Source organism: Capra hircus, chromosome 9 (genome assembly GCF_001704415.2).
Source record: "Capra hircus breed San Clemente chromosome 9, ASM170441v1, whole genome shotgun sequence".
Classification (NCBI taxonomy): Eukaryota; Metazoa; Chordata; class Mammalia; order Artiodactyla; family Bovidae; genus Capra; species Capra hircus.
The window spans coordinates 76,572,630-76,597,868 of record NC_030816.1 but is presented as its reverse complement, the minus strand read 5'-3'; the positions used below and the strand labels follow the sequence as shown (position 1 = coordinate 76,597,868).

Below are 25,239 nucleotides of genomic sequence, written 5' to 3'. Positions count from 1 at the left end.
AACAGCACATGGATGGTTTGAGGAGGTACATGGATACCAAAGCAGCACTGATGACCTACAATGCCTTGAAGTTATTAGTATTAATTATTCAGTTTTAATCATCATTGGTTTTCCTGTTTTTATTGATTGTTTAGATCCAGGACAAAGTAAAAGAAGTTGAACAGAGCAAGACCATGAGTCAGGAATTCAGCCAGCAAATTCAAAAGATAGCCAGAGATCTTACAACTATTCTAACCAAGCTGAGAGCAAAGACAGATAATTTAGTTCAAGCTAAAACTGACCAAAAGGTAAGGAAGAGTAAGTGGAAATATAAGGGGTGCCATTCAATGCCTTAAATATTTTAGGTGCATTAGTTTACTTTGTAGATACTAAAAAATAAATAAAACCTTTCTTATCAGGCTTCATCAAAACCAGACAATAAAGGCAGGCAGTTTGTAGCTCAGCTTGTGAAGAATTTGCCCGCAATGCAGGAGACCCCAGTTCAATTCCTGGACTGGGAAAATTTCCTGGAGAAGGGATAGGCTGCCCCCTCCAGTATTCTTAGGCTTTCCTGGTGTCTCAGACTTGGGTTTGATCCCTGGGTTGGGAAGGTCCCCTGGGGCAGGGCAATCCACTCCAGTATTCTTGCCTGGAGAATCCGCATGGAAAGAGGAGCCTGGCGGGCTATAGTCTATGGGATCTCAAGGAGCTGGACACGCCTGAGTGACTAAGCACAGCACAAAGAAATTTTATAAATACAGTAGTATAATGTATTATCATAGTTAAACTGAATTCATAAATATGCATGTATATGTAGGTAAGAAGAAAGAGTGTCAAAGGCCTAAATGATGGCTGAGTAACTTAAGTACATATACATTTCAAAATGAAGGATGTTCTTGGTACTTAAAACTGTGTTCTCACTCTGCCAATGAGTGAAGTGACTAATCCTTTTTGGGTGGGACAGAAGGAAAATTTTAGCTCTCTCAGCCTCATAGGAAATAAACACCAGAATTACAAAACATCCTGCTCTTCCTTTCCAACCAAAGAAACAGAAATGAGCAGATCATAGTAGAATTTTTCTTTACAGAGTTTGGCTTTTATAAAAATCATTTAAAATACAATCCTTCTGATTACGGAAAATCTGGGAAAATGTATTTTCAGTAGTCTAATGTGCTTTCTTTTTGATGACCATCCAGGTGCTAGGAGAGGAATTAGATGGCTGTCACTTAAAATTAATGGAACTGGATAAAGCAGTGCAAAAATTCTCCGAACAGAATGGCCAGCTAGGTAAACCACTGGCCAAGAAGATAGGAAAACTGACTGAACTTCACCAGCAGACCATCAGACAGGCCGAGAACCAGCTCTCTAAGCTCAACCAGGTATGCTTTCCAGGCTGGCAATCAACATTCTCTATGGCCAAAATTCAATTTTCTTATCAACAATAAGAGTAATTTAAGTGTAGTTTATCTCATATCATGCCTGTATTCCTAAGATTTATATATATATGTAAACCTGACTTCATATCAAACCATATTATAAATTCATTCACAAAGGTGTTCATATAAATGGACATTTTAATGAATATATATATGTTTGTCTTTATTTAATCTTTACTTAATTGGTTCAGGTCACACTTCATCATAATTTTTGAGTAGAGTATAGACTGAACTTTTACAAATTGAGTGTGTTGTTTTTCTGCAGTCAAACATGAGTTAAATCAGAATTTGCAACCGGTAAATTATAATATTGAAAGTTATAATCCCCACCTACCACCTCCTTACTCAGTGAAGGTAGAGTATGAAAAAGGGGAGAGAGAAGAGCTATACAGAGGAATAAGAGATGAGAGTGGAGATTTTTTTTTTTTAAGACAGATTATTCAAGCATATTAGGAAATGGGACTTCATCCTAACATCACTGGGAAGTCTTTAATAGGTTTTCAATAAGGAAATTATTTTTCATTATACCTTTAGATATCATAGATATTATAATGATCAACTGCCAGGATTATTGTATCCAAAGAGAAATAGAAGACTGATTTCTAGCTCAAGAAGCAGAGTATCCATTTTTTATCTGAATGGTAATGATTTATTTTTCAGGCAACATCCCATCTAGAAGAATACAATGAAATGCTTGAGTTAATTTTAAGGTGGATTGAGAAAACTAAAATCTTGGTACATGGAAAGATTGCATGGAATTCTGCAAGCCAGCTTCGAGAACAATACATTTCACATCAGGTAACTTTAGGAAAAATAGTTTTCAAAAGGTAACTAAGAGGGTAATTTGATTTAACTGGCTAGACTGACAGAAAATTTGGAGGAACATGATGAAAAATTATTGAAGATGCCAAGAGAAATGAAAGCCAAGGTAGCTTTAACAACTTGTCCTGGGGACTGAAAAAAAAAAAAAGCAGCTACCCATGAGATTTCATAAGACTGAATAAGTAAATAAATATCCTCTATCACCTCTAAAATTTCCATTCCCCAAGACCAAAAATAACCATCCATATAGTATCTTTTTTTTTTTTTTTGCAGCTTCTTTGAAACAATTGTACACAGGGATATGGTGGGAAATTCTACCCTTAGGAAGAGATGTAGGGACAGGTGGAAAGATCACAGGCTCTAGACTCAGACTGATGGGAAAACCACATCCTGCCACTTAGGGCTGTGTACTTTGGAGCAAACTACTTTGCCTTTCAGAATCCAGTCTTCTCATCAGTAAGATGGAGGTGTAAATGATATGCATATTGCAGAGTTGTCAGAAGGATCAAATGGTTTAACATGTGTGCAATCATCAAGCACAATGCCTGGCACCTGTGGGCTCAGTCAGAGCCTGAATCTCATGCCTCCTCCTTCCAGCGCTTCCGCCTGGTCACAGCGGGCTGACCTCCTGCAGGAAGTAGGGGCCAGCTGGAATGAGTCCACACCACATGGAGGCTGCATGACTTCACTTCCTCTGAAGTTTTCTCTTGGCCATATCATCCAGGAAATTATTTCATCTTTTTAAATTTAGGCTTGAGTTAGATACAGATATCTTTTAGCCCAGTTATCAGGGCATCAAATACAAAATGGTCCTTCTTTAAGTTACATGGATATCCTCAAGTATGTTAGATTTTCTTTTTTGTTCTGATTTATGTATACTCGTGTCATTTAAATACATCCCTTTTTCCATTCCTGTTGACAGAGTTCTAGATCAAAACCTCATTTTCCCGCTTTAACAGGCTCCTAATTGGTTTTCCTGTATTTATCATTCTTCTCTAATCAATCTTGCACTCTCCTCTCAAGAAGTCTTTCTTAAACAACTGCAGAGTTGTTCTGCTTGAAGATCTGCATTATGCATTAACAGACAAGATTTAAGTTACAACTGGTTGTAGACAATGAAGAAAATACTCATGAGAGATCTAGAATGCAAACTTAAAAGAAAGCATTTTCATTGTCAACACTATTATTTAAAAGCTCCTATTGAAGGAAGCGAGAGCTCTCAGACACTGTTGGTAACTTGGTAAAATCTCTTTGAAAAACAGTTGGAAAATGTATCATGCTCATCAAAACATTACTACTCTGTAATCCAAAATGTAGCAAATTTTTTATATGAGTATTAATGACTATACTGAAATTTTAAAGAAAACTTAAATAATGTTAAAAAAAGGTTTTCTGAATAAATTTTTGGATTTAATAAGATAGAATGTAGACCATGAAGGTTTTAATTGACCATGAAGGTTTTCTTCTTTTTAGTTTTTAAAAATAGCCCCTATTCTCATTCATTTATTATTCAATAAACGTTTATAGAGTGCTTTCCAAAGCTGGGAATTTTGTTAGGCATTTGGAATACAAAGAATATTCCCTGCCTTGCCCCCAGGAAGTTGATAATTGAAGGGAGAAAAGAGATAGAGGGGGTTCCCAGGTGGTACTAGTGGTAAAGAATCCGCCTGCCAATGCAGAGACCCAGGAGACACAGATTCGCTCCCTGGGTTGGGAGGATCCCCTGGAACAGGAAATGGCACCCAACTCTAGTATTCTTGCCTGGAAAATGTCGTGGACAGAGGAGCCTGGTGGGCTACAGTCCAGCGGGCCACAGAGAGTCAGACATGACTGAGTGACTAAGCACCAGGAGCCGGGTTAGATTAAGGAAGGAAAGAAACTGGGCATCCCGGGTGGCACTAGTTAGAAAGAACCTACCAGCCAGTGCAGGAGATGCAAGAGATGTGGGCTTGATTGCTGGGTTAGGAAGATCCCCTGGAGGAGGGCGTAGCAACCCACTCCAGTATTCTTGCCTGGAGAATCCCATGAACAGCAGAGCCTGGCAAGCTACAGTCCCTGGGGGGTCACAAAAAGTCGGACACGACTGAAACGACTTAGCAGAGAGCAGCACAAGGAAGGAAAAGGTGACTCTAAGCTGAAAGACACACAGCCTAAAACGCACGGGAAAATCCCAGCAGAAAGAGGGAGGGGTGCTCTGCTTGGTGCACTGAGGAGGGGCTTTGCTGAGAGCTGGAAAGAGGCCAGAGAGATAAGAGAAGACAAAGACAGGCCACGAGAGCCTATGGAGGTCTTGGCCTTTCTCCTGAAGTCACTCTAAGCCTTTGACAGACATTCTGCAGGCAGGTGACAAGCTCCGACCTATAGTTTAAGGAAGATGACTTAGAAGCCTGTGGAAGACAGATTGATGAAAGTAAGACAACATAGACAGTGGTTTCAATATTCCAGTAGACAGTGACAAAGTCTCACTTAGGAGGCTGAGAGGATGAAAATCAAGGGGCTTTACCTAGCGAGAAATCTGGACTTGGAGGCTTCTGGATGTGGGTAAAAGAGAGAAAGGAGCCCAGGATGGTTGCCAGGTTTTTCTGACTTGGGCAGGTGGCTGGGTTGGGTGCATCGAGGGCACAGGCGGACAGAGGTCAGGTGTCGGTGGTGACCTCACACAGATGCTCAGGAGAGAACTCGGCCTGTACACAGTGTTCCAGGGAGTTCTTTCATGTCTGCCTGCCTTAAGAATTAATGAAAACTGAGTTTATCCAAAAACAATGCATAGAAAATGCATGTGTTTTAATGCCAGGCGAAAAAGATGAGAAATTGTAGGTATCTTATGATCTCAAACACCTAAAATTATACCCAAATTGAACAGCAGTTATCCCTTATTTAAAGTCATCCCTGGAGTATGGGATTGTGGAATATTTTATCTTCTTTATTTTTCAATGTTTTCTAAGCTTTATAATATATGTATATGATATTGCAAGAGAAAACAATGTACTTTACTTTTTAAAAAGGGATCTATTGCAAAAGAGTGATGTCCTGCCTCCCATTCTCCTCTTTACGCATTGCACGCCCCAGGAACTGCACATTTTGTGCCCACTCACCTATGTGCCTTTGCTTACGCTGTCCCTTCAGCAGAAAAGGTCTTTCCTTTTCCTCTCCATCTGTACCAATAGAAACATTCTCTGACTTAGCTCAGATGTGACTTTTCCAGGACGCCTTCTCCCAACCCTCCTACAGGTAATACCACCTGTCATTTCTGGCATCCTTAACCCTTTCTTCCCTTTCACTCTACTCATACAATGTATATTATATGCTTATTATTCCATTCATATGCTTGTTAGTCTCAATAGATGATGCTGTCCTGAATGCCAAGGGCTTTGTTTAATCCCAAATAGTTTCTACCCCTTTGTCTCACTTTAAGCATTTGAGTCTTATTTTTGTATCTTAGATCCATATATGCTTAGAGCTTAGCTATAGAATATGAGAGCAGAAAAGCATCTCTTTAGTTGAATATGAGAAAAGAGAGGCCAGTGAGCTGATGAAGACACCCAGTGCCTCAGAGCATCACCACCGCTAGAATATTCCTGTCCTGAGTAGCTTGGGGTGGCAGACTGAGGACTAGCCTTATGGTTCAACACATATGGCCTCAACAGATTGTTTACAGCTCCTCACCTTTGATTTCTTTTTCTCTGAAAAGTGGGTGACAGGAAGTGGGAAACAGGCACAGGGCTGTGACGTTTAAACACGATAAAATACACAGTGTGCATGGGAAATGTAAATTAAATCTCCTTATCCCTTTGGCAATCTGATGGTTTTTACACCATACTGTCCTGATTACCTCTTTACCTACCTACCAATGTCCTGGATGTTGATAATTCACTCTAGACCATGCTAGAAGAATCTGAAGATATTCACAATGATCTGGAAGCAATGACTGAGAAATTACAGTACCTCGATAGTGTGTACCATACAGAAATAATGTCTCAGCAAGTGGCAGACCTGGGACGGGAGACTGAGGAGCTGCGACAGGTGATCAAAATTCGTTTACAGAGTCTCCATGATGCTGCCAAGGTAAAAAAAAAAAAAAAAAGGTTATTTAAATGGAAAAGTGTATCACTGTGGGCTTCCTGGGTGGCACAGTGGTAAAGAACCCTCCTGGAAATGCAGGAGACTCAAGAGATGCAGTTTCGATCCCTGGGTTGGGAAGATTCCCTGGAATAAGAAGTGGCAACCCGCTTCAGTATTCTTGCATGGAAAATTCCATGGACAGAGGAGCCTGGCAGACTATAGTCCAGGGGGTCGCAAAGAGTCCGACATGACTGAGCGACTGAGCACACACATCATTGAAAACAACAATGATGGGAGGCCCTTAGCAGTTCAGTGGTTAAGATTCTGTGCTGCCAATGCAAAGGACGTGGGTTCAGTCCCTGGCTTGGGGAGCCAAGATCCCACATGCTGTGACCATAAAATAAAATAAAATTCATAGATACATTTTTAAGGTAAAATCAAATGGTGGCAGAAAGTGCACATAGAGTGTTCACATCTAATGAGCCTTCTTGACTATGAATGTTACCCTCTTAGGCCTGACGCATGGTGAGGTCACACAGTACCATACGTTGGAGTTTGAAGCAGACAAAGGTTTATTACAGGGCTGTGCAAGGAAGCAGACAGCTCATGTCCAAAAAACCCATAACATCTCGGAGGGTTTCAGCAAAGCATTTTTAAGGCCAGATGAGGAAGGAGTTTTGAAGCATCTGTGATCAGCTCATGCACAGTTCTCTGACTGGCTGATGGTGGGGTGACAGGGTGGTGGCTTAACATTATCAGTCCTTAAGCTCCAGGACGCCTGGAGCTGTGTGCTGTTGGTCATCAAGTAGTTAACACCATCCATTTGGTGGGGGATTTTAACATCTGTAAAACAAGTCAGGAAATGTACATCAGATACTATTATCTGGGTACTTTGAAGAGGAGCTAAAATAGAGGATATAGGGGGAAGGATCTGCCCCAGAAGACCCAATAGGGGGTCATGCTGTTCCTGGTGAATCTGAGGTTCTTGGATGTCTTGAGGCAGAAAGAATTCAGTGAGAGAGAAAGTTATAGGTAAGAAGTGGATTTATTTAGAGAGAAACACACTCCACAGAGTGTGGGCCATCATAGAAGGTGAGAGAGAGCCCCGAACTATTGTGGTTTATTTTTATGGGCTGGGAAGTTTCATAGACTAATGAGTGGGAGGATTATTCCAATTATCTTGCGGGGAAAGAATGGGGATTTCCGGGAACTGGGCCACCACCCATTTTTTAACTTATGATTGGCCTTAAAACTGTTCTGGCGCTGGTGCACGTGTCATTTAGATGCTGATGTATTACCAATAGAATATAATGAGGCTCAAGGGCTACTGTAAGTCAGATCTGCTGCCATCTTGGACCTAGTTGGTTCTAATCCGTTTTTGTCACGTCCTATGGCTATGTCATTGTTTTAATGGTTGTACCCCTCCCCCTTTCCCTCTTGTTTCACTGCCTGTTTACATGATAGTAGTCTCCACCTATGACTTTGGACTTCAAGTGCTTATATATCAACATTGATGTCACTCTTACTCTGCAGGATATGAAAAAATTTGAAGCAGAGCTCAGAAACTTACAAGTTGCTTTGGAGCAAGCCCAGACAACCCTGACTTCTCCAGAAGTTGGACGTCTAAGTCTCAAGGAGCAACTCTCTCACCGACAGGCAAGCAAAAATAATTCAGGGGAAATGAGGGGGGAGCTATATTTTTGAAAAAGAAAGGATAGTTAGGAAAAGTGATTTCTAAACTTATTGTCTGAGCACTATATGCAGTATTAAAAAAACAATTCCTGGGAAAATTTTTATAACTTTGGACAGACCTGTAATTTAGTTACTATCTCTTGCTTTTGAAATAAACTATTAAAATGTAAAATTTAAAAATATTTTAGAATATATCTTTTAAATGGGAATTTTTTTTTTTTTTTCTTTTTGGCTGTGCTGGGTCTTTGTTGTGGTGTGTGGGCCTCTCTTGTTATAGAGCACAGACTCCAGAGCACATGGGCTCAGGAGTTGAGGCACACGGGCGTGTAGGCGTGTAGGACGAGTTGTGGCGTGTAGGCACAGCATGTGGGATTCTGGTTCCCTGACCAGGGATCGAACCTGAGTCCCCTGCATTGGAAGGTGGATTCTTAACCACTGGACCACCCAGGAAAGTCCCAGGAAAAATGTATATTTTATATCTACATATACCTTATATAAATAAATTGATATCAAATTGTATAAATATAGAATTTTAAAATTTAGAATGTGAACTTGCACTTTCAGCATTTGCTGTCTGAGATGGAGTCACTCAAGCCAAAAGTCCACGCGGTGCAGGTCTGTCAGAGCGCGCTCCGGATCCCCGAGGACGTGGTCACCAGCCTGCCGCTCTGCCACGCAGCTCTGCACCTGCAGGAGGAGGCCAGCCGGCTCCAGCACACGGCCATCCAGCAGTGCAACATCATGCAGGCACGTGCAGCTGGGCCAGCCAGCGTCTGCAGGCGGCCCCCACGCCGCCGGCAGAGCAGCAGCAAATGAGTCACCGGCTGCTTTTCTTAGCGCTTGCGTGGGCTCAGCCATCAGAACACATCCAGACTGTTAACTCTGACAGCTTGTTGTGATTATATAAAATAGGGACATGAAATGCTATCATTTAGATGACCCACAAATGCCTGGGGCAAGCTCTATTAAAAATATTTTGGTGAAAACTATCTTTTAGCAGCATATATATATATATATATAATAAAAAACAACTTGTAAAGGTTAATTTTATATTCAACCATTTATTTTTATGTTATTATTCATCTGAAAATCATCTAAAACTTTGTAATAAGATTTTACTGCTAAGGTACACTATAGAATTTTTTTTTCATATTTCAGTTTATGATATATTTTATTGCCTGAGAAGTACATGCAGCTATAACTCTTAGTCCCTTCACCTAAGAGACCAATTATTTACTAGGAAGAAATGAAACTATCACATATTGAAGAAATGAAACTATCTCATATCTGCTTTCAACTAATATTTCACCTACTTTATCCAAAAATTGTAAACATGCCCTCTCATTAAACCGCTAATGGTCTATTTGGTCAACTCTTCCTGAATTATCTTTTGATTTGTTAAGACAGTAAATTCCTGAGTGTAGAAGTCACGCTTCATTCATTTTTTATAAATTTGCATTGGAGTGTAGTTGATTGACAATGTTGTGTTAGTTTTAGGTGTCTAGTGAAGTGAATCAGTTATACACATATCCACAGCTTTTTAGATTCCTTTTCCATGTAGGTCATTACAGAGTATTGAGTAGAGTTCCCTGTGCTGTACAGTAGGTCTTTGTGTGAAAGTGAAAGTGTTAGTTGCTCAGTCATGTCCAACTCTTGTGACCCCAGGGACTTTGGCCCGACAGGCTCCTCTGTCCATGGGATTCTACAGGCAATAATACTGGCGTGGGTAGCCATTCTCTTCTCCAGGGCATCTTCCCAACCCAGGGATCAAACCTGGGTCTCCTGCACTGAAGGGAGATTCTTTACCATCTGAGCCACCAAGGAAGCCCCAGGTCGTTATTAGTTATCTATTTTATACGTGAGCTTCCCTGGTGACTCAGACGGTAAAGAATCTGCAATCCCAATCTCCCAATTTATCCCCCATCTCTCCCTCCTTGATAACCACAGGTTTATTTTCTACATTTGTGACTCTCTGCTTTGTAAATAAGTTCATTATTTGTACCATTTTTTTTTAGATTCCACATATAAGTGATCTCATATAATATTTGTTTTTGTCTGACTTACTTCACTCAGTATGACAACCTCTAGACAACCTCTACCTTTCTTGCTACAAATGACATACTTCAATCATTTTTTCTATCTCCTATTCCAGCACTTAGCTGAGTCCCTCACAGAATTTCCTTGACAGAAAAATGAAGTAATCATGTTTTTTGTACTACTTTTCTACCATGTTCTGGACCATAACATTGTCATCTTTAGGACAATAAGGAGAAGAAGGAGGATCTAACCACTTCAGTTCAGTTCACTTCAGTCGCTCATTTGTGTCTGACTCTTTGCCATCCCATGGACTGTAGCATGCCAGGCTTCCCAGTCCATCCCCAACTCCTGGAGCTTGCTCAAAGTCATGTCCATCAAATTTGGTTGTGCCATCCAAGTCCATTGCGTTGGTGATGTCATCCAACCATCTCATCCTCTGTTGTTCCCTTCTCCTCCCGTCTTCAATCTTTCCCAGCATCAAGGTCTTTTCCAGTGAGGCAGTTCGTCGCATCAGGTGGTCAAAGTATTTGGAGCTTCAGCTTCAGTCCTTCCAATGAATACTCAGGACTGATTTCCTTTAAGATTAACTGGTTTGATCTCCTTGCTGTCCAAGGGACTCTCAAGGGTCTTCTCCAGCACCACTATGTTCTGCCAAAGGTAGCTCAGACAGTAAAGCGTCTGCCTGCAATGCAGAAGACGCGGGTTCAATCCCTGGGTTGGGAAGAGCCTCTGGAGAAGGAAATGGCAGCCCACTCCAGTACTCTTGCCTGGAAAATTCCATGGACGGAGGAGCCTGGTAGGCTACAGTCCATGGGGTCGCAAAGAGTCAGACACGACTGAGCGACTCTGCTTTCAAGACTCTCAAGAGTCTTCTCCAGCACCACTATGTTCAGTCCATCAATAATCCTGACAAAATGTTTTAGAGAGAAGGCTCCGAAATATCAGCAGAAAACTGGGAATTTGAATCATCTAGGAATTTTCTGCATCATTTTTTTGCTCCCTTGACTCATGGGTAAATAGACATTAACACTAGAGTTTGTCAGAGTTTGCACAGGAGCACGCACACAGTTACTGATATTGACAGATAATCGTCTATGCTTTTGTTTTTTTCCTTCAAAGGAGGCTGTGGTGCAATATGAACAATATGAGCAAGAAATGCAGCACCTCCAGGAACTCATAGAAGGAGCTCACAGAGAGATTGAGGATAAGCCTGTGGCCACCAGCAACATCCAGGAACTGCAAGCCCAGATTTCTCGGCATGAGGTAAGACAAGCCAAGTTCAAGGGCAGGGCCCTGGCTTGGTGAGAATATGTGATTGGTTTTTAGCAGATGAAATGGAAAGATTTTCCCTGTCCGGGACATAACATGTTGGGTTCTTGGAGAGCTTCTTTGGCTGTCTTTGCATTTTGAGTGCTATTTTTGCTGATGTTCTCTAAGACCCAGTAGCATGAGTCCTCCACTTAATTCCAAAACCTTTTGACACAACATTCATGACATGTCTGTCTCCACCATGACCCACTGACTGCTTCCAGCAGAATTCTCACAATCCATACACCAAAACACACTATACTCCCTGTCTTATTTATTTATTTATTCATTTGGCCTCTCCATGCTGCATATGGGATCTTAATTCCCCGACCAGAGATTGAACCTGTGTCTCCTGCACTGGAAGTGTGGAATCTTAACCACTCGACTGCCAGAGAAGTCCCTGTACTCCCTGTCTTTACAGATTATAAGGAACAGCAATGCTTAAAGCCTTGCTGCTTTGATGGCCTTCTTTAAAAAGAAGGGATATTTCTCGTTAAAGAGAAAATCATTTGCTCTTTCACGTATAGGTCATTTCACCTCCTTTTACCAAAATCAGTGAATGGCTCATATTGTTGGTTTTGGTGATTACCATGTTATGACTCTTAACAGCTTTTCCATTTTCAGATATGCCTCCTTCCTTGTATCTTTGGCATCCTTATGACCTTAGGACTTGAACACCCTGTGTGCAAACCTGGTCTCAGAGATCGTATACCTCGAGTGTTTCAGTTCCTTCAGGAGAGCAGTGACTTTCCTTTCCTGACTTGTTAAGTCCTGTATAGGTCATGTTGACTCTTCCCTTGAGGGCTGATTACAGCATCATGAATTTTGGAAAGTTACTAGAGGAGGGCGTGTCTTCTTTCTCTGTGCCAAGGATAGACATTTAGCTTATCCTTCCATCTACTCTATTTTAACTATGTTCTCATAAGAGCAACAAAATTTTCCAAACAAAATATCATAGCAAGGTTCTCATAAGATTCAATTGTTCAATTTTTAACAATTGTTAAACAGTTGGGAAATCTCACTCCCCCCGCCTTGGCAAATGCAGTTCTTTAATTTCTTGTCACATCCAATGCATCACATTCATGTATGATTTATAAAATAATGTAAACAAATGTCCTACCTCCATTTACTCCCATACTGTAGATTATCATCTATGTTAACTGTTCGTTTCTCTTCTGTCACTGGTTAAATGAAAAGATGTTCTGCAAATACTTGAAAACTATATATAAGGCATACATTAGACTTCATAATACACATTTATTCTGAAACTACTTTTAATCCCACATTGTAAGATCCAGAATTTTGTTGCAACAACTTTTCAACCACGGCACCGAAAATATATATATATTTTTAATCTGTCTGGAATGACAATAATTATGATTACTATAGATTTTTTGTTGTTTTATGTGTTTTAAGACAGTTTACAGTGTTTTCGGTTTATCTTTCACAAAAACCTGATGAGCTTAAGAATTTGTGTGGGTGTGAATTGTCTCCATTTTACTGATAAGAAAACAGAAATTAATTTTTTAGAATGACGTCTTAAGCTTCCAGATGTAGTAACTGATAGAAAACAGATTCTAATCTGGTATATCTGGGGACTTCTCTAGTGGTCCGGTGGTTAAGACTCAGAGCTTCCACTGCAGGAGGCACGAGTTCAGTCCCTGGTCAGGGAACTAAGACTGGAAAAAAAAAAAGAATGATGGTCCAGGAGAATAGACGACTTGCCAGCTCTCAGCAGAGTCAGCCATAGACTGTCCTCTGGCTCCTGTTCAATGATCTGTTCATTTTGTCGCTTCTTCTCCCAGTTCTAAACATTAGTGCAGACTCGTGTTAGTTCTGGCATGTGATTTAGAGTGTACTTGCATGTTTATAATGACATAGTCCTGCATCAGGCTCATTGTTTGTGTAAAACAAACACAGGAAGGAAAGTGCTGTGGAGGGCAGTGGGGAGTGGAGGTGGGGGTGGGGGGAGTTGTTGGGGAAGCCTGATAGCCTGATTTATAACGGAATTCTGGGAGAATGTTTTTTCCTGTTTTTTTTAATGCGTGTTTTTAATGGATTTTCATCTTGAGGTAAGGCTAGTTTCCATATACTTAACTTTAACTCATAAAGATGAATAATCATTTGTTTATTTCGAGGGAATTCACTTTTTTCCCTGTAATTTTTCAAATGTTACATTTAATTAAAAAAAATAAATAAGTGATCCTGTCACTTTTAAAGCATAGAAGAGACTCTCAGAGCTGCTTTCCACGTGACACAGAAGGCATGCTCCTGGGCGCAGGTGGTTGCCCAGAGGGCACCGTCCCTCAGAGCAGCCACTGTACCCGAGTTCCCACTTGTACACTCATCCCTTGTCTTGATCTTCAGAAACACTCAGTTAAAACTACACATACATACACTTCCTGAGCATGGAGAACTCATTAACCCATCCATGCTCCTTTTTAATTTAGCAAATTTGACCCCCAACCCACAAAGCTCCTGGGATACTGGCAGGTTTCTTTTTACAGAAAAAAGTTCTAGAGAACTATTTCTTCAAGGGGGTCTCTTGGACTAATGATAAAAAGCAGATTTTCATAGGCCTAATAAATCAAAATCTTTTGGAGCCTAGACCAGAACTGCATTGCTAACAAGCAACTCAGATGAGTTTTATACCCAATAATTTGAGATTTAGAAAACGGGCATTTGCTCTCAGTGTGCTAAGCAGGGTACTGCCATAGGGGATGTGACCATCCCTGTGGGCATGAATGGTGGAAGGACTGAGGCTAACTCTGTTTCTCACAGAGTCCTCAGTTCTACCAGATGGGCAGCCATGGTATGAAGGCTCAGTGGAGTATACGAGGGAAATTGTCATAAATGCACAAAATTTTAGCTGAAAACAGAATTCAAGGAGTCCAGTGAGCTGGTAGATGACTTCCAAACATGCATGTTTACTAGTTATTATAGAGTATTCATATGTTAGGCACTAAAGCATATGTGATAAATAGCTATTTAATCATTATTTTAAAAATCCTATTAGGGGAATTTTCTGGCAGTCTGGTGGTTGGGCCTTGGGGCTTTCAATATGCCATGGGCCTGGGTTCAATCCAGGGAACTAAGATCCATCAAGCTGTGTGACTTGGCCAAAAAAAAAAAAAAAAAATCCTAGTTAAACCTAATAGGTTTAACTAAGTATCTGCAACCCCGAGAGGTAAAGAAGTGATGATTTCTACTTTTTAAATCCTAGATTAAAAAAATTCCTGTACTTTCTACTAGAAGTCAAGAAGACAGGCTGCTAGCTGAATTCTCCTGGATTGTTTTCCCTTACGCTGACACAGTCGGTTTTGTTTGGGAGGGGAAACACAAAGTGACAACAATCACAAAACAGTGTGTTTGTGTGTACATATACATATACACACAGAAGGCAATGGCACCCCACTCCAGTACTCTTGCCTGGAAAATCCCATGGACAGAGGAGCTTGGTACGTTACAGTCCATGAGGTCACAAAGAGTCGGACACGACTGAGTGACTTCACTCTTCATACATATACACATGTATGTAGATACACGTGTAACATTTTGTTATTTTGTTTCTGAACTTCAAGTTCAAAGCTGTAGTTTGACTGTCAAGTTCAAAACTCTCCTTTGAGTGTGCTGCTGCTGCTGCTAAGTCGCTTCAGTCCTGTCCGACTCTGTGTGACCCCATAGCCGGCAGCCCACCAGGCTCCCCCGTCCCTGGGATTCTCCAAGAAAAAACACTGGAGTGGGTTGCCATTTCCTTCTCCAATGCATGAAAGTGAAAAGTGAAAGTGAAGTCACTCAGTCGTGTCCGACTCTTCACCACCTCATGGACTGCAGCCTACCAGGCTCCTCCGTCCATGGGATTTTCCAGGCAAGAGTACTGGAGTGGGGTGCCATTGCTTTTGAGTGTATACACACACATTTTAAAGACACAAAATGTGTACTGTACTAAACGACAGCTTTTCAAGTGAAGAAGCCAAATAAAAGGAATAGAAAAAAAAGCAGAGATTTTGTACTTTTAGGATTAATATTTTTGCTTACATGAATGTAAAAAAAAAAGAATGCTTACATGTTCATTTTTTAGTCTCTGAAGTAAAGAAAGTATAAATTTAACATTTTAAGATTACCATTTTAGATTATTTTAGAATTTTAATCTATAATATTCATTTTTAAGAGCTATGTGCTATTCAAAATATATTTTCAATTATATTTTCCTTGTAAAAATTTTAAAACCTCTATCTCTCAAAACAATTTTTTTTGACTAACAAAGGAAATCAAAAGACATTAAAATTGAACAGAACTTCAAGTTCAAAGCTCTAGTTTAAGGCATCAGAAACATTAGAGGCATAATGGAGTGCATGAAGGAAAATTTCATGACTGCACAAAATTTTCTTTGGGGAGTAAAATGCATCAAAATTAAGGATTTCCTAAGTAGTCTTTAGCTTATCTGCAAAAAACAACTCGCCGGGGTCACAGGAATTCAGGAGCAGTTTACTTTATGACTCGTCTGTCACAAATGACTGCTCTGTTTGACATATTCGAGGTGGTAAGAACCGAGCATTGCATTTTTGGCAGTTTTAGTCATCACATGACCTAATTTCCATGGCATGAACCATCTGGCAATTTCAGATTCCTCGGGCATTTTAAAGAAAGTTGCCAGTCTTTAACGTTACCCAAATGCCAGTCCAGCCCCGAGCATCTCTGGGATTAGAATCGCGGCCGCCTGGCTCCGTGCCTCCCGCCGCGCGGTCCCCACCGCCCCTCCCGGCCCCAGCGCGCTGTGGTCTGGCTCGGGGCGCGCGGCAGGCAGGCTCCGCGCTCGCACCGTCCACATCCTGCCTCCCCGCCGCTCGGTCTGGCGCGGCTCTGTGATTTCATTGGCCAGCCCCGGAGGAAGATGAACGCTACTAGCTCTGTTTCCTTCTGATGCTGCTGTGACACCCCGAGGCGGGGGGATATGTTTCCTCAGGAGCTGGCTCAGAAAATCAAGGGCTACCAGGAGCAGATCGCCTCTTTGAACTCCAAGTGCAAGATGCTGACCGTGAAAGCCAAGCACGCCACCATGCTGCTGACGGTGACCGAGGTGGAGGGGCTGGCGGAGGGGACGGAGGACTTGGCCGGGGAGCTCCTCCCCGCGACCTCGGCCCACCCCTCTGTGGTCATGGTGAGTAAGGGTCAAGGCCGGCTTGCCAATGCGCTCTCTTCCTACTGCCTCCTGGCTAGTGGCCTGAACTCCTTTCAAGGGGCTTGGTATTAGAGATCTTGCAGATATGAACTGAAGAACAGTCCCCTTAACTCTCTGACTACATTTGGGCCGAGGCCAGTCTTTAACACTGTATCAGTGGCAGTTGAAACGAAGCTGTTTGAGACTCCTGAATTACTTAACGTGCTGAAGGTCAGCCCTGCATTTGTTTATAATTTAGCAATAATGCTCAGAGGCTCTGAGTGTCAAAAAAATTCCTTTGCGCAGTTTTCTAGTTTTCTGGGGAAATGGGAGAATCATGCTACATATATTTTTGTGTGTGTGTTTTTCCTGGTAATATGCTGAGTGACTAGGTATGCTTGCCGATTCTGTATGTTTCATAACATATGGAAGAAAAGCTATTATTAGAAGAATAAGATAGTAGAAAATCCAACAGTTAACTTTGGATTAAAATAAATTCCATTCATTTCTATCTGCAATGTTATTTCCCCATCACTGTGCACCTAAAATGAGTTCATTATCCTCTTAATTCATTGTTTTCCAGCACTTATATTTTCACACATATGTACTGTGTCTTCAGTACTGTGTATAACCAAACCCGACCTCTTTTTGTGATATATTACTTTGGGTGCATTTGTCTCGCTGGAATAGTTGGAATTCGAAATACCTACAGAAGACCAAGCTTTAATTCATAGACCCTTCTCTCATGTGTTTGCTTTGTGATTTTTAACCGTTATTTATAGAGATACAGACAATCAAGAAAAGGAACATAAGTTAAAGAAATATTTAATCGACAGTGAAACTCCATAACGTGACTTGTATCCCCGACCGACGTTTGTTTTACAATGGTCCCTACTGTCACAGTCACTTGAGGACAAAACTTTCAAGTAGTAACACAGAATTTGTATGTAAATTGAGATCTCAGTAACTCTTAACTTTTGTTGTATGGTTCTCTCTGTTTTAACCGGTGCCTGGTCAGGTGTTTTGTTAATATAACTAACCGATTTTCGTGTCCTTTGGGCCACATTCTATGTGACAGATGACTGCAGGTCGCTGTCACACTTTGCTGTCACCTGTCACTGAGGAGTCTGGGGAGGAGGGAACCAACAGTGAGATCTCCTCTCCGCCTGCTTGTCGCTCCCCTTCACCTGTGGCTAATACAGATGCCTCTGTTAACCAGGTACTGCCCACTTGACATTCCTCTAGCTCAGATCTCTGAACGGATGCAGGACTCCATTCTCTGTTCTTATTAGACTGTGGGTATGGATCATAGACTTTGAGAATCACACCATTAGGTGTGACAGTTGCATAGACTGTGATTATCATGTGAGACCCATGCTGGCTTCACCTACCATCTCTCCTGGGCTACAGAGATGAGATGAGCAAAAAATTAGGTCACAGAAATGAGAGCTGCAGAAGGGCCTGTTTTAAGGCATTATGGCTTTAGCATCTAACAGCTGTTTGTAATGGAGTACTGCATCCTAATAGAAGATGAAATGTTCATGTCACCTTTGTAAAATAACATGATTCTATTGCTGTTGTTAACATTCACTGAACAAAGTTTTGACACTTGCCAGCTCGGATTTTGAAGATGGAAAATTTATCTTCACCATATAATATAACAAAGACTTCTTCATTATTTACTAGTTGCCAACCAATATAAAGGCCGTCTGTCAGTATACACATTAGTGCCTAACTAGATCTGTGTTTTGAGTTTTCTTATCTGTTGATAACCTTAAGTTTTATTTTCTATAAAATGGGGACAACAGCTTCTCATTATGAGGTGCCTTTTGAGTGTACATTCCATTAGCTATAGATCATACTAAATTAAATATCTCAAAAGCTTTCATGAAAAATATTGCATAGAAATCAAAAGGATGTTTTTATAATCAGAATTGTTTAATGCATATTGAATAATGCTTTTTTTCTTTTCTTTAGCCAAATAACCAAAAAAAAAATTTTTTTAATTGCTTTACTATAAAATTACTTGTGTTCAAAAATGCTGAAATTTATTATCAAGGGAGAAACATTGACCAGAGCAAATGTTCTATAAGCTATATTACAAACCAATCATATTATTTTATTTTGAGCCCACCTTCCTCCAAACAAGGAAAATATAGCAATGAAATCTTTTGATAAAACCAATTCTCTTGGTAAAAATCTATGGAGCTCTAAGAAAGGTATCAGTTCATTCATTATCAGCTAGCTAGCTTGCTTGGCATGAAATCTTGTGCTAGGATCCAGAGATATAACAAAGGATGAAACAGCAGTGGCCCCTGCTTTCAAGTGCCTTATAGTTGAGTGAGAAAAGTGGCCATAACTTGAATAATAACAAAAGTTATAATAACAAAAGTGCTAGGGGAAATTTTAAAAAAGGAGAAGTTCACAGTGTTCTGGAGGATTTGGGAAATTGTTCTCCAAATTCTGATTTTAAAATATGAATTACTCATTCTTTGACGATGTGTTCTTCCCTGTGGCCGCAGATGTCATTAGAGTCATAGAAATATGGCTAGAGTCAGCTTTTTACTGTGTAAGAAAATGTATCCTATACGATGGGTTTAATGTTCTTAAAATTTCCAAATTGAACAGTGAACACTGACTGTTGGACTAACACTATGGAAAGAATATCCCTCTTCTAAAATTATAAATCTCAGTGCTGCATCTTACGAAGTGTCTTTCTTTGTACAGGTGAAAGTCTTCTATAAATGATATTATATGCAAGCATTTTCATTACAATTGCTTTAACTGTCAAGCTCAATCAAATCCCCAAATTATGAGCAAAATTATACTTTGTCTTAATCCCATTTTAACCCCCCTCCCAAATCACAGGAAAACTTTGATTTAAATTTTAATATTAACCTGACATAGTATTATATAAATTAGGGGAAAAAGATCTTTATTTCTTTCATGTCAGACAACTTTACTCCCAGGAAGTTGTTAGAAAGCAAAAGTGTTATGCTTGGTGTTATTCAAACAAATTGACCCCGTCATTCCAGCCACATGCAATTCTTGTCGAGTGATGTAAGTCAGAGGAAAATGAACAAATACTGCAACATGGCCAGTGATGCCTGCATTTATAAAACTTTCTCTTGAAGCTGAGGAAAGTGTTTAGAATTCCCATAAGTTCCAGTTTGCAGACTCAAAACACTGCACAGAATGTACACAGCTGTTTCAAGGAAAGGCCAAATATAACTGCTTTATAAAATCGCAGCTGTTAAAAAAAAAGACTGTGCTTGCTACTTCTGTAAGTAGATCTCCATTATATAACTCACTGATCTCCGCAGTCAGTGTGTTCTGTCTCTGACAGTAGTTATTAGCCGAAATGTGATAGTGGTTTAGTTTACTTGAGGCGAGAAATAAAGAGACATCCCCAGACTTTGCTGCAGGATTCTTGATCCTATTAAAAGCAAGCCAAGACTTGGGCTCCTCCTCGGAAGAGTTGAAGAAAGTAGAAGTTTGAAAAGAGCAGTATTGTAGTAAGTAGAATCCCTGTCTCCAGTTTAAAAGCTGGGGATGGATCCCAGCTCCTCTGCTAAGCTGCATGTACCTGGAAAGTCCTTCATTTGTAATGGGAAGCAGTGCTGCTACTTAATTCACCACATTGTGAAAGTTAAATGCGATGTGGATTGTGAAAGCACATTTTAGACTGGAAAAGGAATCAAAATGTAGCAGTTTCCAAATTTAATTCCTTAGGAATCTGCTAGATAATAACTCCTTTAATGTAGACATGTAACCAACAAGAGATATTTCTGGGGGTGATTCCTCACTATAACGTATTTAGCAGTTACTTATAGAACTGATCAATTTATTTTATTAAATCTATGTAGTCCTCAAATAGATGCAAATTATTAATCTATAAAAGGTGATATTTTCAAATTATTTTAAGAAATTTGAGACACAGAAGCCAGAAAACAGATTTTTTGGTAACAAATTTATTTCATTTTATTCTTTTGGGCCTTCATTATTTATAATAGAGTATTCAAAATTTTTATATCAAAACAACTTTTTGCTTTTCCTTATGGGCACTCATAGTACTATTAATACCATCCATGTAAGCAAAATAATAGAGTTTAAAAAAGTGTTTTTAGAGAGCGTCCCTGGTGGTCAGTGGTTAACACTCTCCATTTTCAGCATAGAAGATGTGGGTTTGATTCCCGGTTGAGGAGGTTAGAAGATCTTATATGCCATGCAGTGCAGCAAAAACAAAGAAAAAGTGCTTTTACATATACAATTTTTTATGAACATATATGCTATTGTTGTTTAGTTGCTAAGATGTGTCTGGCTGTTTGTGACCCCATGGACTGTGGCCCACCAGGCTCCTCTGTCCATGGGATTCTCCACTGGAGTGGCTTGCCATTTCCTTCTCCAGGGAATCTTCCTGACCTGGGGATTAAACCCAAGTCTCCTGCATTCCAGGTGGATTCTTTATCACTGAGCCACCAGCGAAGCCCAATGAAGGTATATACTTGCCTGTTATCTGCCAGACACTCCATGGTATGCTCGGATTCAGCCACTTGCACAGTATTTAAGGAACTCATAGTCTGTGTGAGAGCAGGCACATGGTGACCGTGGCGTGGGACAAGTGCTATGAGGGTGGGAAGCAGAATGTGAAGGAAGGACACAGGGTAAGTTCCTACACAAGGCTGGAGTTCAGCGGGTCGAGGACTCCCCCCTTTAGTTTTAAAGTAGTATGAGTCAGGCACAGTTGGAGTGCTCTGGAGTGAGAAGTCTTTCAGGCAGGAAAAAGCACATATAGGAAGCTTTTTCATGCAGCAGGAAGGAAAACGGCCTAGCAAGGCAACTGCAAATAACATCAGTGTAAGGGGAGAAGCACAGATTTGGAGAAGGAGGCGAGGGGAGAAATGAAGCTGAGGGGGATATAGGAAACACACCCTGATGCCACACGAAAGAATCTGCTTTGTCCAGAAGCTAATAGTTAACCACTGAAGGAATTTAACTAGAAGCTCTGCACAGAAATGAGCTTTAGAACAGATTCTTCAGTATCAGTGTAGACAGGAGGGTGGTGATGGACAAATCCAGAGCCAGGGAAGTGAGTGAGGGACCAAAGTTTACACACTCAGACTGATGACTGGTCACCAGTCATTTACTGATGATGTAAATGAAAGAAACAGGTGGGGGGGGGGGGCTGTGGGGCCCGACAGAGCCTCCCCACGTGAGCTAGGCAGCCTTTCCTCTCTTAGAATTACTGTAGGCACATGAACGTGGAATCCTGTCTTACCTGGCTTCCGGTTCCCAGGGGAAGCCATGGATCGGGATTCTTACAAAAGCTCCTTTTCTGGTTGAAGAGAAATTGGAAACAATTTAAAACACTGTATAAGCCAAGCTAAATACATGCAGGCTAGAGGCAACCTGCAGGCCGCCAGTTTGCAACCTGAGAGTTAGGAAGTTGTCGCTACAATGTGAACTTGAACCCAACCTGTGCTGTGGCAAAGGTATAGAACTTCATCCTTACATGTGCAGTGGTGGTCAGGGAGAGAAAGAATGGAGAATAAATCCCAAATGAGATGATTAGAAAGATGGATAAAACTTCATCCTTTCATTGAAAGATGGACAAAACGTCATCATTTTTCCTAAATCCATTTCTTATCCTCCTTGTGGTTTTTTTTGGTTGGTTGGTTGGTTTTGTTTTTGCAAGTATTGAGTTTGAAGAGACTATGGGATCAACTTGTATAAATCATTATGTGAGCCTGGAGCTCATAAATATAGCAGTGTTTAAGAATGACTGCACAGAACAAAAGAGAAAGACTGAATGATGAGAGAGGTAGGAGGAGAACGGAGAGGGTAAAAGGAAAGTCTTTTCCAAGAAGGGATGATCAGTGGTACCGAATTCCAGTGAGAAACCAGGCAAGAGAAGATTCAAAAAATAATCATTTTATATCACAGAAAACAACCACTGATGATTATGGCCAGAGCACTTTTAGTGGAGTCACTAGAATCAAGGCTCAGTTGGGTATTTAGAAGTGGACGGGTGAACATATCAAATGTAAACTGCCATCTTCAGAAACTGAATTATGAAGCAAAAGGGAGAAAACGATGGTTACAAATGTGTGTGCAAATTGTATTTGTGTGTAATGAGTCATTATGTTATGATTTGTAGAACTTTCTAATATATGATACCCTAAAAGAAAAAAACAAAGAAGGCTGTGTGTAGGTGTTTTCAGATGGAAAAGATACATTTATATGCTAAGGGGAAGGTCAGTGGAGATGGAGTAGATATCAATGAACCAAGATTCTTGAGAAAGGGAAGGTGGATGCGGTTGTAGGGGTAGGTGAGAGCATTATCTTTACCCAAGAGGACTAGAAAGAGTGAAATAGAGGTGAGTCTGAATATAGACAGACCTTTGAAAATTTGAGAAGTTGCAGAAATATCCCAATTGTGTGTGTGTACATGTATGCACACACACATGCATTCTGTAAGGAAAAGTTGGATTGAGTCAGAGTTGGGGTTTTCCAAGTGGTTCAAGCAGAACTTAAAGGGGCAAAGGAAACACAGCTGTTGGCAAGAGAATGGTTTACATCACTTAATCAGAAATATACTCAGGGTGAATCAGTTCAGTGATGGCAGCCTATCATGTTCAAGGAGGGTACGTGGGCGAGGATGGATGGATATAAGGTTGTCAGGGACTTGAAATAACAAGATGATCTGCTCAAGATGAGTGACAGGGTTAGGGATGAAAAGGAACCAGTCTCCATGCTCCAGTGTCATCGATAAATGTGGAGGACTTACGTGGAGACCTCAGCAATAAGAAGAAGATGGTAGAGGGTCTCACGGCCACTCAGGTATCACTTTATTTAATCCTCGAATCCACCCAGGGTTGTGCAGATGAGGGAGTCCATGCACAAGACGTGAGTGACTTGCTCCATTTCCATGGTGGTGGGGGTGGTTTAGTCGCTCAGTCATGTCGGATTCTTGTGACCCCATGGACTGTAGCCCTTCTCTGTCCGTGGGGTTCTCCAGGCAAGAATACTGGAGTGGGTTGCCATTTCCTTCTCGGGGGATCTTCCTCACCCAGGAATCGAACCTGGGTCTCCTGCATTGCAGGCAGATGATTTACTAACTGAGCTATGAGGATCCAATTCTCTAGCTACTTAGGAGGTGAATTTCACCTGGGGTCTCAGGTGTCCTGACTCCTCCGGTGTCAGACTCCTGTCTGAACTCATTCTACTATACGACCCTGCCTCTGCCCTAGTATTGACCCCAAGACACCAGGCTCCTTCCTGATGTTGCCTTGGTTTTTCCCAGGTATCTGGGGCCTTCAGTACTTTTTACCAAGACATTATCATCAATAAGGCTCAGGTTTTTGATCTTAAATAGTGCAACTGTGAAGTAGTGAAATTTATAATAGTATTTTCCACAATATAAACAGTACTCCCTTCAATTTCTATAAATATATAGATACACAACCATAAAAACAATTAAAAGCATACGAATTATGTATCTTGATATAGTAAATTTTATTATCAATACTAATAAAATTACTTATTGCCCAAGAAATAAAAAATTCAAAAGCCTCCTGTTTCAGCATCCACTTTGTTTCTTGTGTTCTTCTAGGAATTGAATAGAAGAAAACCTCTTTATTATTTGTTTCTTAGAGTAGTTTTAACCTCCCTATTACATGTCCCCTTATTAAATATTAATATATTTATAATTTAAGTAACATATGTATTAACATGTTTAATTAAGACATATTTAAATAACTTATCTGACATTTAAATTAATTTCTGTGGATAGAGGACTCAAATATTGAAAATCTGGCTATACCTGAAAAAAAACTTTTCAGAGATTTAAATGTATTTAAATCAAAAGTTTTTAAAAGTTATTCAAAACTGATGAACATATTCATCAACATTTCAGGAAATACATCATTTAGATTCTCCTTTTTTCTGGTTAATCAGTCTGGTTAATATCAATAAAATCAATAAAATAATAAAATCAATCTGGTTAATAAAAGTGTGTATACCAGTTAAATTCTTTGTATTTTAATTTTGCCAAATATAAAATAGGAATGAGTTTTGGCAACTTGAAATATTGGTAAATTGCTTTTTATATGAATCAAAATTTGAAAGCAACTACATTGTGCTTTGATATGACCTTCTTATCGCAAGAGTTTACTAACTTTGATAGTAGTTGTAGCCCCCAGGGCCAGGTATGAATCCTAAAACTTTCCTCTGCATGACAAGCACAGTGACCTAAGTTTTATCTTCCTCTTGAATCTAACACTGTACCTTACTCTCACAGGACATCGCTTATTACCAAGCCTTATCTCCTGAGAGGTTACAGACCGATGCTGCCAAGGTTCCCCCCAGCACGTTGCCACCCCAAGAGCTCTATGAACCAGGACTGGAGCCTTCTGCTACTGCGAAGCTGGATGATTTGCAGCGCTCTTGGGAAACCTTAAAGAATGTGGTAAGTCTGCCAAATGTGGGATTATTTAGCCCACAAGACAGAGGAGCCTGGCGGGCTGCAGTCCTAGGGTCGCAAAGAGTCGGACACAACTGACCACACACGCAAGGCATCAGATTTCCTTAGTGATTGTCTTATGAAAGAAATGCCTGATGTTTACACATCCCATGTACAGTTGAATAGCCTCTGTTGAGTCACAGAGGTAAAGCAGTGAGGAAAGAAATGTTGTAATCTAGAAGATAAGGGGTGGGAACCATTTGGTAATATCCCTTTTCTTC

The 25,239-nt window shown here is 40.5% G+C and overlaps 1 protein-coding gene across 13 annotated transcripts in view; it reads left to right on the top strand.

Moving 5' to 3' along the window:
* The window catches only part of SYNE1 (spectrin repeat containing nuclear envelope protein 1), a 492,337-nt gene that overhangs the window by 292,370 nt on the left and 174,728 nt on the right, over positions 1 to 25,239 (top strand). For 12 of the 13 annotated variants that reach the window (XM_018053370.1, XM_018053378.1, XM_018053374.1 and 9 more), the window contains 10 exons: positions 135 to 287; positions 1,176 to 1,358; positions 2,076 to 2,213; positions 6,117 to 6,302; positions 7,833 to 7,955; positions 8,556 to 8,738; positions 11,148 to 11,291; positions 16,303 to 16,497; positions 17,576 to 17,716; positions 24,797 to 24,964. In XM_018053370.1, coding sequence (XP_017908859.1) covers positions 135 to 287; positions 1,176 to 1,358; positions 2,076 to 2,213; positions 6,117 to 6,302; positions 7,833 to 7,955; positions 8,556 to 8,738; positions 11,148 to 11,291; positions 16,303 to 16,497; positions 17,576 to 17,716; positions 24,797 to 24,964 — 1,614 coding nt within the window. The remainder of the gene's footprint in view (positions 1 to 134; positions 288 to 1,175; positions 1,359 to 2,075; positions 2,214 to 6,116; positions 6,303 to 7,832; positions 7,956 to 8,555; positions 8,739 to 11,147; positions 11,292 to 16,302; positions 16,498 to 17,575; positions 17,717 to 24,796; positions 24,965 to 25,239) is intronic. The other variant, XM_018053379.1, reaches the window with a different exon arrangement.